The sequence below is a fragment of the Pteropus alecto genome, unplaced genomic scaffold (assembly GCF_000325575.1).
Source record: "Pteropus alecto unplaced genomic scaffold, ASM32557v1 scaffold78, whole genome shotgun sequence".
Lineage (NCBI taxonomy): Eukaryota > Metazoa > Chordata > Mammalia > Chiroptera > Pteropodidae > Pteropus > Pteropus alecto.
The window spans coordinates 192,041-204,696 of NW_006443124.1; the positions used below are offsets into that span (position 1 = coordinate 192,041).

At 38.5% G+C, this 12,656-nt stretch overlaps 1 protein-coding gene and 1 pseudogene across 5 annotated transcripts in view; one reads left to right on the forward strand and one right to left on the reverse strand.

The window, feature by feature from the left end:
• The window catches only part of STK32A (serine/threonine kinase 32A), a 94,384-nt gene that overhangs the window by 42,729 nt on the left and 38,999 nt on the right, over positions 1-12,656 (reverse strand). For all 5 annotated transcript variants that reach the window (XM_025040740.1, XM_015598195.2, XM_025040741.1 and 2 more), the window contains one exon: positions 5,963-6,136. In XM_025040740.1, the coding sequence (XP_024896508.1) occupies positions 5,963-6,136 (174 nt within the window). The remainder of the gene's footprint in view (positions 1-5,962; positions 6,137-12,656) is intronic.
• On the forward strand, positions 12,474-12,592 carry LOC112472103 (annotated as a pseudogene).

Below are 12,656 nucleotides of genomic sequence, written 5' to 3' on the forward strand. Positions count from 1 at the left end.
ATTCCTCACATGAAGAACTGTGGGATAATCAATGTGTCATTTTAAGTCACTACATTTGTGGTAATTTGTTACACAGTAAAAAAAAATACAGCATGGAGGAAAGCTCCACACATCATCAACACACAATGGGAATGTGTGGAAGAAATTAAAAGATAACATCATCCATAGCAACCTCTACCTTTTACATTCATCCAAGGATCATGTGTATATACTGTCCTCATTCATTTGGTCAGTCATCTATTTATTCAGCAACCATTCTGATTTAGATTTTATGCTAGGGATTAGAACATGAGGGAGGTGTAGTCTCCACCCATAAGCTTAGGAGGAAGAGACAGTGTTTTATAAAGAGTATTGTGATCCAGGGGCTACCGTTAGAAGTATGATCATGACCTTTGTGAGTGTGAGTATCACGTGTGCATGGGTAGCTCAGGATACAGACATAACTGCTTATTTACAGTATATGCCACAGAATTTAAACACCTTTCCGATAAAAGTTTTGAAGTGTTTACTTGACTTCCTTTCACACTGTGATATTACCAACTCTACACAAAGGGGAGGTATCGGTCCTTTCACCTTTGGAGGTCAGCACTGAGTATTGTCTGGCGAACATGCTCAAGAATAAGTTTCTGAATTATTTATGATAGAGGCATTATTCCTAAGTTTTTCTCTTCACTATCAAGATGACAATTTCTAGATCAGTGATAGAAACTTCTCACGAGTAGTGAGTACAGTCTAAGGGGGATGAGGGAAGACTAATTCCTACATGCATCTTACAGAGGCTCTAAGACGAACCTGGGGGTCACTTATTGGTTCCTATTATTATAGCAAAGAAGACAAAGGTGATGAATAAAATTACCACCCTGTGTTTCTTAACAATCATAAATATTCTTTTATTCTTACTTTAATGTATCAGTGATCAATTGCAGATGAAATTTTTGCAACTTTCTCTGTCGTACTGTAATTATTTACACAAATTGCCTAATTCGGTTTTTATCATATTCCTATAGGAATTTAGAAAGTGGTAAGTTAAACTTTGGAGAGTGGGGCTGATTCTTAGAGAAAGAAACAATCAAACACACTCGACTGGTATTTTAATGCAAGACGATTTACTCTTTAACTGTCCCATAGAATTCTTCTCATTAGCTTAAATTCATAATTGAGTTTTCTTTAACATCTAACAAGGGAGTGAATACAAACTGTTTTGGACTGTAATAAATGCTTTCCATCACATTATTCACTGCTGATACTGTGGCAATCCACAAATCAAATAGGACCGTCCCATGAGAAGGATTGTAATGAGTTTTATTTTCTTTATTTTTTTTTTCATTTTGTCCACATTTAAAAATTTTTATTCAATGATTTAATGTAAGTAAAGGGGAATATTGAATTAGAAACTGGTCATAATTTGGAAGCTAAAGCTGATTTTCAGAGCTGTACTCGTAGTAAAATGTTTGACTTCTTGACTAACAAGAGAACTGTCTAATTGTACAATTCAAAATTAATGGTCATTATGCATTCCTGTGTCTTTTACGAGTATAGAAAAGAAAAATTCTAAAATTGAGGAAAATTAGCTAAACAGTCCATGTATTTAGGAAAGTACAGAAAAAAATTCAAGTCTGTGGATTTAAAAAAAAAATTCTCCAAACAAAATTAAACAAAACCCCATTATGTCTCACTTGGAGTTTATAGCAGAAACAGGACCTATGGTGTTTAAAAGAATAACTAGGCTAGACATGGCTGGCAGAAAAGTCAATGCAAACAAAAAAATTAAAACAGCTCATTCAGTGTTACCACCGAGGGACAAATGAGAACTTTCATTTAGCTCCCCTTACAAGGACGAGACTCTCCTTCCTGCGCTGGATAGTAAGATCCTTTTTAAGCCCTCTGAGCTCTCAAGAAACTTTGTTTTGTTATCCAAAATCATCATCTTCTCTGAATGACTTTGATCTTACATAATTTAGCTTCTAGTTTTAGGCTGTCCCGTCATCTGTTGGTTCCACATGTATCATCTTCGCCTGTGCAGAGAGACTGTGGGAACCTGGAGGCAGGTGGTCATGGCTTACAAACCATGTCCTGCTCCGGGCTTACCACTGTGCTCCATCAATATCCGTAGGGTGGCTAAGAGTTCTGCGCTTCCTTTGGGTGATGTCCGACCTACTTGTTAGCTAAGTTACTTTCTGAACCAGAGTTTCATCAACTGTAAAATGGGGACAATAACACCATCAACCTCCCGGAGTTTTGGGCAGATTGAATGAAATAATTCACAATTGCTTAGCAGAGCGCCTAGTGCCCAGGAAACCCTCAGTAAATGGCGGCCTCCTGCTCCACACGCATTTGCTGACTGCTTTGGACAATTTTGAATCTCCTACCATGTCCAAAGGCAAAATGGTTCCAATCTCAATTTACTTTTTTTGTTTATTTTTACGATTTGAATTTAGAGGTCATGTTTTATAGCTGCAGTTTTATGCAAATGGTCTTTCTTTGTCTGGGGGGATCTATTGTATTTCATCAATTCTTATTCTTCACTCACATTTTAATGTCTTGGCACTCAGAATGTATCTTACAACCCAGTCTTCTAAGTAGCTAAGAGATGTTTTGTTGTCTCAGATTCAGTCGAATCCAGTATGAATTTGCCGATTCTTTTGAAGAAAGAGATTTTAGAATTAGAAGCCTCCATCTCTTCTTCTAAATTGCTCTTTATGCTCTTAACTCTGCCCCACAAGCCCCACCCTCAGAACACCACCTTTGTTAACCTTTAAATGCCGTAGACAAAGAGAAACTGCTTATTTTCACCATATACATGTTTTTAAGCCATTTGACACCATTTCAAACAGATACCACTTCAGATTGATACCTGCTACTCTGAGGGCGAAAAGTCCTGGTTGTAAGAGCTCTCTCACAGTTAAGACGTCTGGTCACTGCTGTCTTGGAAAGCCTTAGTGATGTTGATGTATGTCTTGATTTTCCCAGAACATTTTTGAGTTTGGCCTATTATCCCAGCATAATTACCAACAGCAACTCCTTTCATTCTCAGGATTTATAAGATTAGCCAATGGGAAGACCAAAGTAGGTCTAAAATTTTGGCTTGAATGCCCTATATTTCAATTTTGTCTTTGTTATTCGTAAGCCTGGGTTTCTAGTCAACCAGTCGTTCATGTGGTTCAGGCAGTGTTCATTCCTTCGTATTTTTTGCTGCACACTGATTATACAGTAAAAAACAAAATTTTGTCTTTGTTATTCATAAGCCTAGGTTTCTAGTCAACCAGTCGTTCATGTGGTTCGGGCAGTGTTCATTCCTTCATTTTTTGCTGCACACTGATTATACAGTAAAAAACAACACACACATGGCCCTAACTCAAGGAGTTTACAATTTAGCGGAGCAGACAGACATTAATTAATTAAACACCCAGAATGTCACAACTCCTCAGGAGAGGTACAAGATGCTACAGCTGCCTAGAAAATACAGCACATGGGGAGGCGGGGTGGTCCTTGTAGGCAAGAGAATTACAGCTGAATTGTTCTTTGATCCCAAGAGATGTCATCTCATTTTAATACAATATTCAAAATGTCATTGAGTTAGCTTTCACTTCATTTGCCATGGTAAGGAGACACTTCAGTACAAAGAGGTCCTTTTGAAGACAGGCATGAAGTAATATGATTGTGGGTATGTAAAGGACAAAGAACAGAAAGTTAATTCTTGGTTTCTTATTAAAGTGGCAAAATGATAATGGGGGTAATAAACAACGAGGGAGAGAAGAACAGAACAATGACATTTGGTGTTCATAAGCTCCTTGCGGGTACTAAGTACATCAGGTTTTGGTTTGGTTTGGTCGTTTTCCTTCTGAATTCCTTTTGGAACACAGTTCTAAAAATGCTCAGAGCATCTTGTTGTGATGACAGGGGAAATGAAGCCCAGAGAAAGAAGGCACAGAACCAGTTTCAAACTGGGAAAGGGGAAGCAGGCTGGCTCTTACCACGCTGGCTTCCCATCATGCCCGCCATCATTTCTGAGATCTACAACGTCAACAACCAAAACAGACTGTGACGTGTCAATTCATCTCTGAGGGGGACTCCATAGGCTCCTCAGAACTGTGGGAGACCAGAAACGAATATAGGAGCTAGTATGAGGGAAAGATCGCTTGTGAACTGGATTCCTAGTTATCGACAGAACACCAGGCATGTAAATTTGCTTCCGAGAATCTACATTATGAATGATTCACTGGTCTGCTTTCATTCATCTGTTGCCTGAAGAGCACATTTCCAATACAAATAGGCCATTCCAAAGATAAGAAATTAAGTCATAACTAACTATGTCAGTGTACAGGACCGACACTAAAAAAAAAAAAAAAAAAAAAAAAAGTCCATGATGCCTGGATGAAGAATCTCTAACTTATGATGCTACATCTTTATCCACAGGCTCTGCACTAATCCAGATAAACATAAATGTCAATTAGTCACAGGTAAATATTTAGCCAAATTTTTACTAAAAGACATAATTGTACTTTAAAAACTCAGTAAATTCTTTAAAGATTAGAGATGACGGTAGCAAAGTCGCATGTGCTGGTTTTTCATTTAATGATGTGTATAATTAATACATATATTTCATATGTGTAATAAATGCAAGTTTGGATAGTAGACAGAGCTCTTACTCTAGGATTAGAGATAACTAGGTTTAAATCTGGCAATGCCATTTATCAACCATCTTTGGTAAATCTTTTAGCCACAATTTCTTCATCTGTAGAGTGGGGATGCTATAATGAAATGAGGGAGTCCTTCTTGAGTTTTTAGAATTTATTAAGATAAAATATGGAAGTATTTAGCAGTGCCTGCTGTGTGGTAAGTCATTAGTAAACAGTAGCTGCTATGATAGTGATTAGGTTCAAAATTCTTATAAATAACCTAGATGATTTTAATTTAATGTCTCCCAATTATGGTTTTCTCATATTTAATACTAGTCTAACTGTATCTGCTCTATCACTTATCACGAATTATTACTGAGATCAAGTGAGATACTCTATTGGAAATCATCATTAAAACTGCCTAATTCTTTACAAATATAAAGTATTATCACTCTCTCTCTATTGTCTATTTGGGTATATAGCTACTTATGTTGCGGTTGACCCTTAAACAACACAGGTTTGAACCATGCAGGTCCACTTATATGTGGATTTTCCTCAGTAAATACACAGTAGGCTTTCCTTATCCTTGGATTTGGCATTTACCATTTCAACCAACCATGGGTCATAAACGTTATTTTTGCCCCTCAGTTGGGAATCCTCAGATGTGGAGGCTGGACTGCATGAGTTATTCTGTGCCATTTTATATAAGGACTTGAGCATCTACAGCCCCCCGTGGACACTGAGGGATGACCACAGTTATGTTTTGGGGAGTCAAAAGTTATGTGTGATTTTCGACTGAGGGAGATCAGCACCCCTAACCCCGACACTGTTCATGGCTCAACTGTGTTTGTCTTTATTTAAATGCCTCAAGTGAGGAGACACGTTGCTTTTGCTGACTTCTGTTGCAGCTCACACAGTGGGGACTCAGTATGGGAGGATGACAGGCAGATGTTAGGACTCAAATTTTCTCAGTTTTCATCCTTCCCACTTCTATTTCTTTCCATTCCCTAATGTTCCTTAATTTCTATTTCAATTAATTCCCACATTTAATATTTATTAAGCTTCTATATGTCACCTTTTCTCCTCTTTGTGTAGGCTTAGCAATAAAATATCACCAATATTCATTGATTCTGATCTTGTTGTTTACTAACTGTAACCTTGGGTAGGACTGCTTAGTTTCTTTTTTAAGTGCAAAATAAGGACAACAACCCTACCTCAGGGGACTGTTGTAAGAATTAGGTAAGGATTAAATGCCACGTTCAACGAGGACCTGTAGAATGTGGTAGATTGTGGATTCCTTCCTGGGCACGGAGCCTGAGGCTGTGCCCTTGGACTTGACTGACCTGTGGATGATGCACTGGCTCTGCAGGTAGTCCAGGGCCATGGCCAGCTCACAGATGAAGAGCTTCACAGTGCCTTCCTGGAAGCGGACGTTCTGCTGCAGGTGATAACGCAGGTCCCCGCCCAGCAGGAGGTCCACTACCATGAACATGTCTTCCTCGTCTTGGAAGGAGTACCTGCGACAAATTGGAAATGAAAATGCATACAACACATTTACACACTAGAGTCCCAAAGGCCAATGATACCTTGCAGATCAGACCCAAGTGTTGTTGAGCTAAGAGGTCTGACTTTGGCCCTCAGGTTCCACATATATAAAATGAAAATAATAAGAGTATCTATCACATTAGATCCTACCAAAGAATAAAGTATAATATCTAAGTCATGCCTGGCATATAGTTAAACACCCATTAACTGTTAGCTTACAAAGCTATAAAGCCTAGGAAATCAAGAAAACCCCATTAATCCACGTACCATTAACGATCATATCCTAACCATCCTGTTGTAGGAGGTCCATAAAATATGAATTACAAGGCCTCCTCAAACCATCCTTATGCCCATTTTTTCATTGCCCAGTAATGTGATGACAAACCATGTCCCACATTAGTGATAAGAAAGACATAAAAAGGGCAATAAAGAAGATAGTACAGAGTACAAGGAAGTAATTGTCTGTCTTAGGCACGGAGAGTTCCAGGAAGGCTGCTCAGCAGAGGTAAAACCTGAGCTCCATTTGAAAGGATGACGACAATAACAATAACTAAAACATAAAGCTAATAACGCTAATGTTCCCACTGAGTGACTTCCCCGGGGCCAGCTCTGAAGCACTCTGCAGTGTGCCCTCTGCAGCCCCAGATGTGGCTCTTGTGCTCCCATTTTACAAATGATGAAGTGAAGGCCCAGGGAAGTTTAACTTGCACAAGGTCAAACACTCCATAAATGGTTGAGCTGAATGGTTCTCCAGGTCCCAAAGAAAGATCTGAGGAAGAAAAGTAGCACATATTAAACAACAGAGTGCTGAGTGGGGAAAGAAAATAGTTTGGGAATTTGCTGGAATAACAGGTATAATGGAGAAGCTTGAGCCTGGAGAGGAGGTAGTGGGCAGATCCCATGACAGGTGCTCATTCAGAGTCTGTAGGTGTCAGGGAGACATTGAAGGGTTTTAAGTAGAATGTACGATCAGACATGGGCTTCACACTTGAAGGAGCATGGGGTGGAGGGATCAGAAGAGGAAATGAGCCACAGGAGAGCAGATCTGGCCTCTGCCATTTGCAAAGAGCCTTCTGTAAAAATACATTCATTCCTACCTAGATTTGTTTTGTTTCCCTCAAAGCAGAGACATGATTTCTAGTCACAATAGAGCTCTCTGTATCAGCACTGTTTTGACATGTTTCTTTTGACATCATGTTATTGAGATCCCATTTTAAAGTTTTGTTTGAATCCAGGAATTAAATGCCTGCAAGTAGTGTCCAGGGATGTAAACCAATTCCTAGTGACACATTCCCATGCTTAGAAAACAAATGTAGAATATCAATGATGGGAGAATTGTACTTAGTACATTTTCTTCTTTATAATGATCATTGTGCTAAAGGAGAAGGAGGGGACTTGCAAACAAAAGGAAAAAAATTCATGAAGCATTAATCTGAGCCGGTAACATTCTAATGAAGGCTAACTGTCCCTGATGTTTACTTGTTCAATAAGTAAAATTGCGTGTACCACTGACTACTGAGTCATACAGACAATGTCAGCAATTAAGCTCTTGGGGGAGAACTTAGATACACAGGAAGTGCTTTGTAAAAAATTTGAGAAATGCATCTTTGATGTTGCCTTTTAGGAAATAATTTTCTTCGTGTTGATGCAATGATGGTTGATTCTGCCATGGGTTTAATGGGCATCAGGAAAGGTGCCTGGACTTGGGCTATTTGGGTTACAATCCTTCCAACTGCACCACTGCCAATTATATTCGTTGAGTTTTACAGGTCTTTCGGGAAGCCGCAAGGTGCTAATTAATATGTAATCATGCCTGGGACCTGTCGCACCCCAGTATCCTCTCTGCTCATATAGCAGAAACAGTGATTACTCATGGGACCTGAGCAAGGTCTTCTGAGATGGCCAGAGAATGAGGCAGAGAGGTGGAGGTGGATGAGTACCGGGTACCAAAAGAAGGGAGAAGGGAGTGTTAACTGTAAACATATCTAAACGTCAATGGAAATAACCTACGCTGACCAGGTTAGGATACAGAGCAGCTGTGACTGTGTTTAGCTCCACACAAGAGGCAGGTGGTAGGCAGAAATCTGGGGACAGACCAGAGGACTCTCTCCCATTACTTCATTTTAAGGGGAAAACATGGGTTTTATTAAACTTACCCCGAAGGAACAACTTATTTTATTGAAGCTTGGGTTAAGCTATTTTTATTCAAAGAACGGACCAAAAAGTGCCCATCGAGGCAAAATAACAACAATGTTCGACTACGCAAGGGATTATTAATCAAAGGAAGAAGCAGCCAAGGCAAGAGGCAACATGTTTCCCTTGCCTAGTATGAATATAAACTTATTTAACCATGGAGCCAGGTTTGGCTGTTAAAAATCATGTTTCACCTCCAGCATATCAGATCTGAAACCCTCTATCTCAGATCTGAAACTCTCAGAGGGAGAGAAGAAAAGCAATTTATTTTGCAGAACTATCCACAATAAAATATGTGGGTGTAATGCACTTTGGTGATAACTAGAATATTCAAGTTCATATCATAATCTGATATTTTTAAATGAAAGATTAAGAACTTTTTTGTACCTCGGTCATTTATCACATAGACTTACCGTTGCGGTTCCATAACTTTTTTTTTTTTTTTTTGGTATCCTATATCGTGGCTTATTTATTTCTTAGTTGACAGCTCAAAAATTAACAGATCTGGTTGCAGTGCATATGAAATGCATTGCAAAATATGCTCGGTAAGAGAGGAAATAAGTAACAAAAGACCACCACTCCATCATGTTTGACCCAGACCACCGCAACAGGCTATTCATAGCTCCCGTTGTGCAATCTTGGACATCTTCAGTTCATTCTACACACCAGTGATATGTTTAAAATGTGAGTCTTATGTTATTCAGCCTTGTAAAATCCTTTCATCTCTTTCCATGGTCTATGGGACCCTGTATGGTCCGGTCCGGTTTACTTTTCCAGACTATTGTTTAACATCGTTTCATTCCTCAGCTAGTAGCTCATGCCTCCCTCTAGCCTTGGAAGCTGGTGATGTGGTGTGACCTGTGCCTGCACTCACAAAGCTGTCAACTGCCTGGTTATTTTCTATTCCTCTTTCAGTCTCAGTCCAAATGTCACTTCTCACAGCGCTGTTGCTCACACTCCATATTCAATCATGCCTCCTCATTCTATACAATGCCGTATTCTTGTTCACAGAATTTATCATAATTTGAAAATATTTTCCTGTGTGCTTTTGGATTAACTGCTTTCGTTCCTCCTATGCTATCAGAATGCATGCCTACTTTTACTCATCCTTGACTGCTCAGTTCCTGTACACTATCTGAAAGGTATACTCTACAAATAGTTATAGAAAAAAAAAAGTAAATTAATAAGATAAAAAACAAAAAGAGAAAAGCAAGGGTAAAACACAAGTTTGGGTCAGTCTGTTATAATTTTTAGACATTAGCATGATTACCAAATAAGATCAAAGAAGTCACTCATATGCTTGAAGCCGTTTTATGGTGGCCATCTTGAGATAAATCTGAATCTGAGCATCAGAAGAGATCTAGAATATTCTCTAATGCAGCATTTTTCATATTGTGGCTCATAACCCCTTAATGGATTGTAAAATTGGTTTGGCTAGGTCAGACAAGCACCCGTTTTTCCAAGTAATAAAATAGATTGAATAACATGGAATAAATGCTGTAAGGCTAAACATCGTTTATGAAACTTGTTTTTGGAATATAATGTGTGTCTCTGTGAGTATATCTACTGGGTTGTGATGAAAAATATCTTTCTTCCTATGGGATGCGGTCAACAAACCCATGACACTGGAGAGCCTGCTGCCTGTTGCAAGACTATTGTGCCAAATGCTCATTTGGACACTACCTAAGCAAGAGTCAGTTCTTCTATCTCCACCTAGCAAAGCAAGGGAAACGCATGACCGATATTAGTCATTGCTTCTAACAGCTCTTAGGTTTTGGAGAAAAAGATACCAATTGATTTATCTAAGAGAGAATCAGTTAAAAAACACACTTAAGGAAAATACAAGTGGAAAATGCATAGGCCTCAGACAGGCCTGGGTTTAAATATCACAGTATCACATGTGAATTTAGAGCAAGACTCTTAAAAGAAACAAACTTGGGATATCTATATATTGGGAATATTTTGATGCACTATGTGGCAAAGAGTAAATTAGATAAAATGCTTGTAATCAGCACAAAGCATCGCATATAGCATAATTGTAAAAAACTCGGCTCTGAAGCCAGACTGCTTGTGTTCAAATCCTAGCTCTGCCCTTCAACATCTTTATAATTGGAACAAGTTATATAAGCCCTCAGCCTCCCCATCTATAATGGTACATACCTCACAAGACCGATGGGAAGATTGAGTTAATACATATAAAGAGTCTAAAACAGTGCTTAGAAGATAATAAATAATGGCCAAGTGTTAGCTATTGTTATAATTACCTTTCTTTCTCTACCCATGAATGTATCATAGCTCTGGTTTAAGCAGATAAATTTGTTTTATTCAGTTGTTTCTTATTATCTTACATGAGGTAATTATATAAAGATATTTATTGTCAATGATATAATCAACATGGTTCCCATTAGCTGAGCTCTTACTACACATATGACACTGCTAAGTACCTTATGGGTATTATTGCATTTAATTGTTGCTACAAACCTATGAAGTAAGTAGTAAAATTATTCCCATTTTTATTGATCATAAGATTTTAGGTTTAATCCTCAAAATGTTAGAAACCAAATCCATCAACACCTTAAAAAAGTTATAGACCATGACCAAAAGGATTAACATCTGAAATCAATCAATATAATACAGCATATTAATAAAGGATCATCTCAATAGAACAGGAAAACCATTTAACAAAATACAGCATTCATTCATGATAAAAACTCTTAAACTTGGAATAGAAGGGAGCTTCTCAATCTGATAAAGGCAATCCACAATAAAACCTACAGTAAACATCACAGTTAATGGGGAAAGATTGAATGCTTTCCCTCTGAGATCAGAAACGAGGCAAGAACATCCACTCTTACTTCCATTCAAAATAGTATTGGAGGGTCTAGCCAGTGTAATTAGCAATCAGTCGATCAATAAACAGCCATATTGGAAGACGTAAAACTGCCTTTAATCATAGACGACATAGGAAGATGAACAAAACAAGCAGGCACTTCTCAAAAGAGAATTCCAAATGTCTGATAAGCACATGAAAATGTGCCCAAACTCTTAAGTCACTGGGAAATCCAAACTAAAACCACAATGAGAAACCATTACATATTTACTGGAACACCTATATGGAAAGAAACTGACAGTATCAAATGCTGAGCAATCTGAATTCTCGTATATTGTTTATGTGAGTATAAATTGGTACAATTTCTCTGGAAAACAATTCACTAGCTAACCCTATACAAACCCTTGAACCCAGTCATTTAATTCCTAGGTTTATACTCCCAATGTGTATATTTTTGTTTACCACAAGATACAAACAAAAATATAAACAGCACTATTTATAAAAGTCTCAAACAAGTAACCTATATATCCATCAAGAGTAAAATGTTTAAGTAAATCAAGGGATAGTCATACAATAGAATATGGTAAAGAAATGACAATACACTACTGCTGCTTGTGACAACGTGGATCAACCTCAAAATACAATACCACTTTGCACTCTTCACCCCCAAATAAAATTACTCAATTCCTATTTTCTCATTAAGTCACTTCCTTTGGTCTTTTGTCCTACCTTTGGGATTAGCTCTTATCAAGGTCACGATATCTATCTTCCCAAGTCAGTGGTCAGTTCTTTGTCTCCTTCTCCTTGACCTCTCAGCAGCACTTGAAATAGCTTGCACTTCTTCCTTTCCAAAACCATTCTACATCCCAGGATGCTCCGCTCTTCTGATTTACCCCTAGCTCGTTGGCCAGCTTCCTGGATGCTCCTTCTTTGTCTAGTTTCCTGAGTCTTCCTCTGTCAGAACTATTCGAATGCTCTAGGTCTTTAGTCCTTGGCCCCTTTCTTCTATCTAATCTCTCTCCAGAGGTGCTCCCTACAAGTCCTTGGTTGACAGCAGATACAAACCAGGGATTCCTATACTTGTGTTTTGTTGAACTTCTCCTTGGACTTTTCTGAGTTCCAGACTCACCTCTTGTTCAGCACTCTATTTATATTAAGATGCAGCTTAAAATCAACAAAGCTAACAGAGTTCTTGATTTTTCACAATGAATCTGCTCCTCGGATTTGCCCCCTTAGTGAATGACACAATCATTCACCAATTATCTAGGAGTAATTATTTTACTCTTGTCTATGGCCATGCCACCCTGAATAAGCCCGATCCCGTCTGATAGCGGAAGCTAAGCAGGGTTGGGCCTGGTTAGTACTTGGATGGGAGACCACCTCAGAAGACCAAGTGCTGTAGGCTTAAAAAATAAGGGATCGTAAGCTGACAAGGTCCTTGCAATCTGTGAGGTCAACCAAAGGTTGCC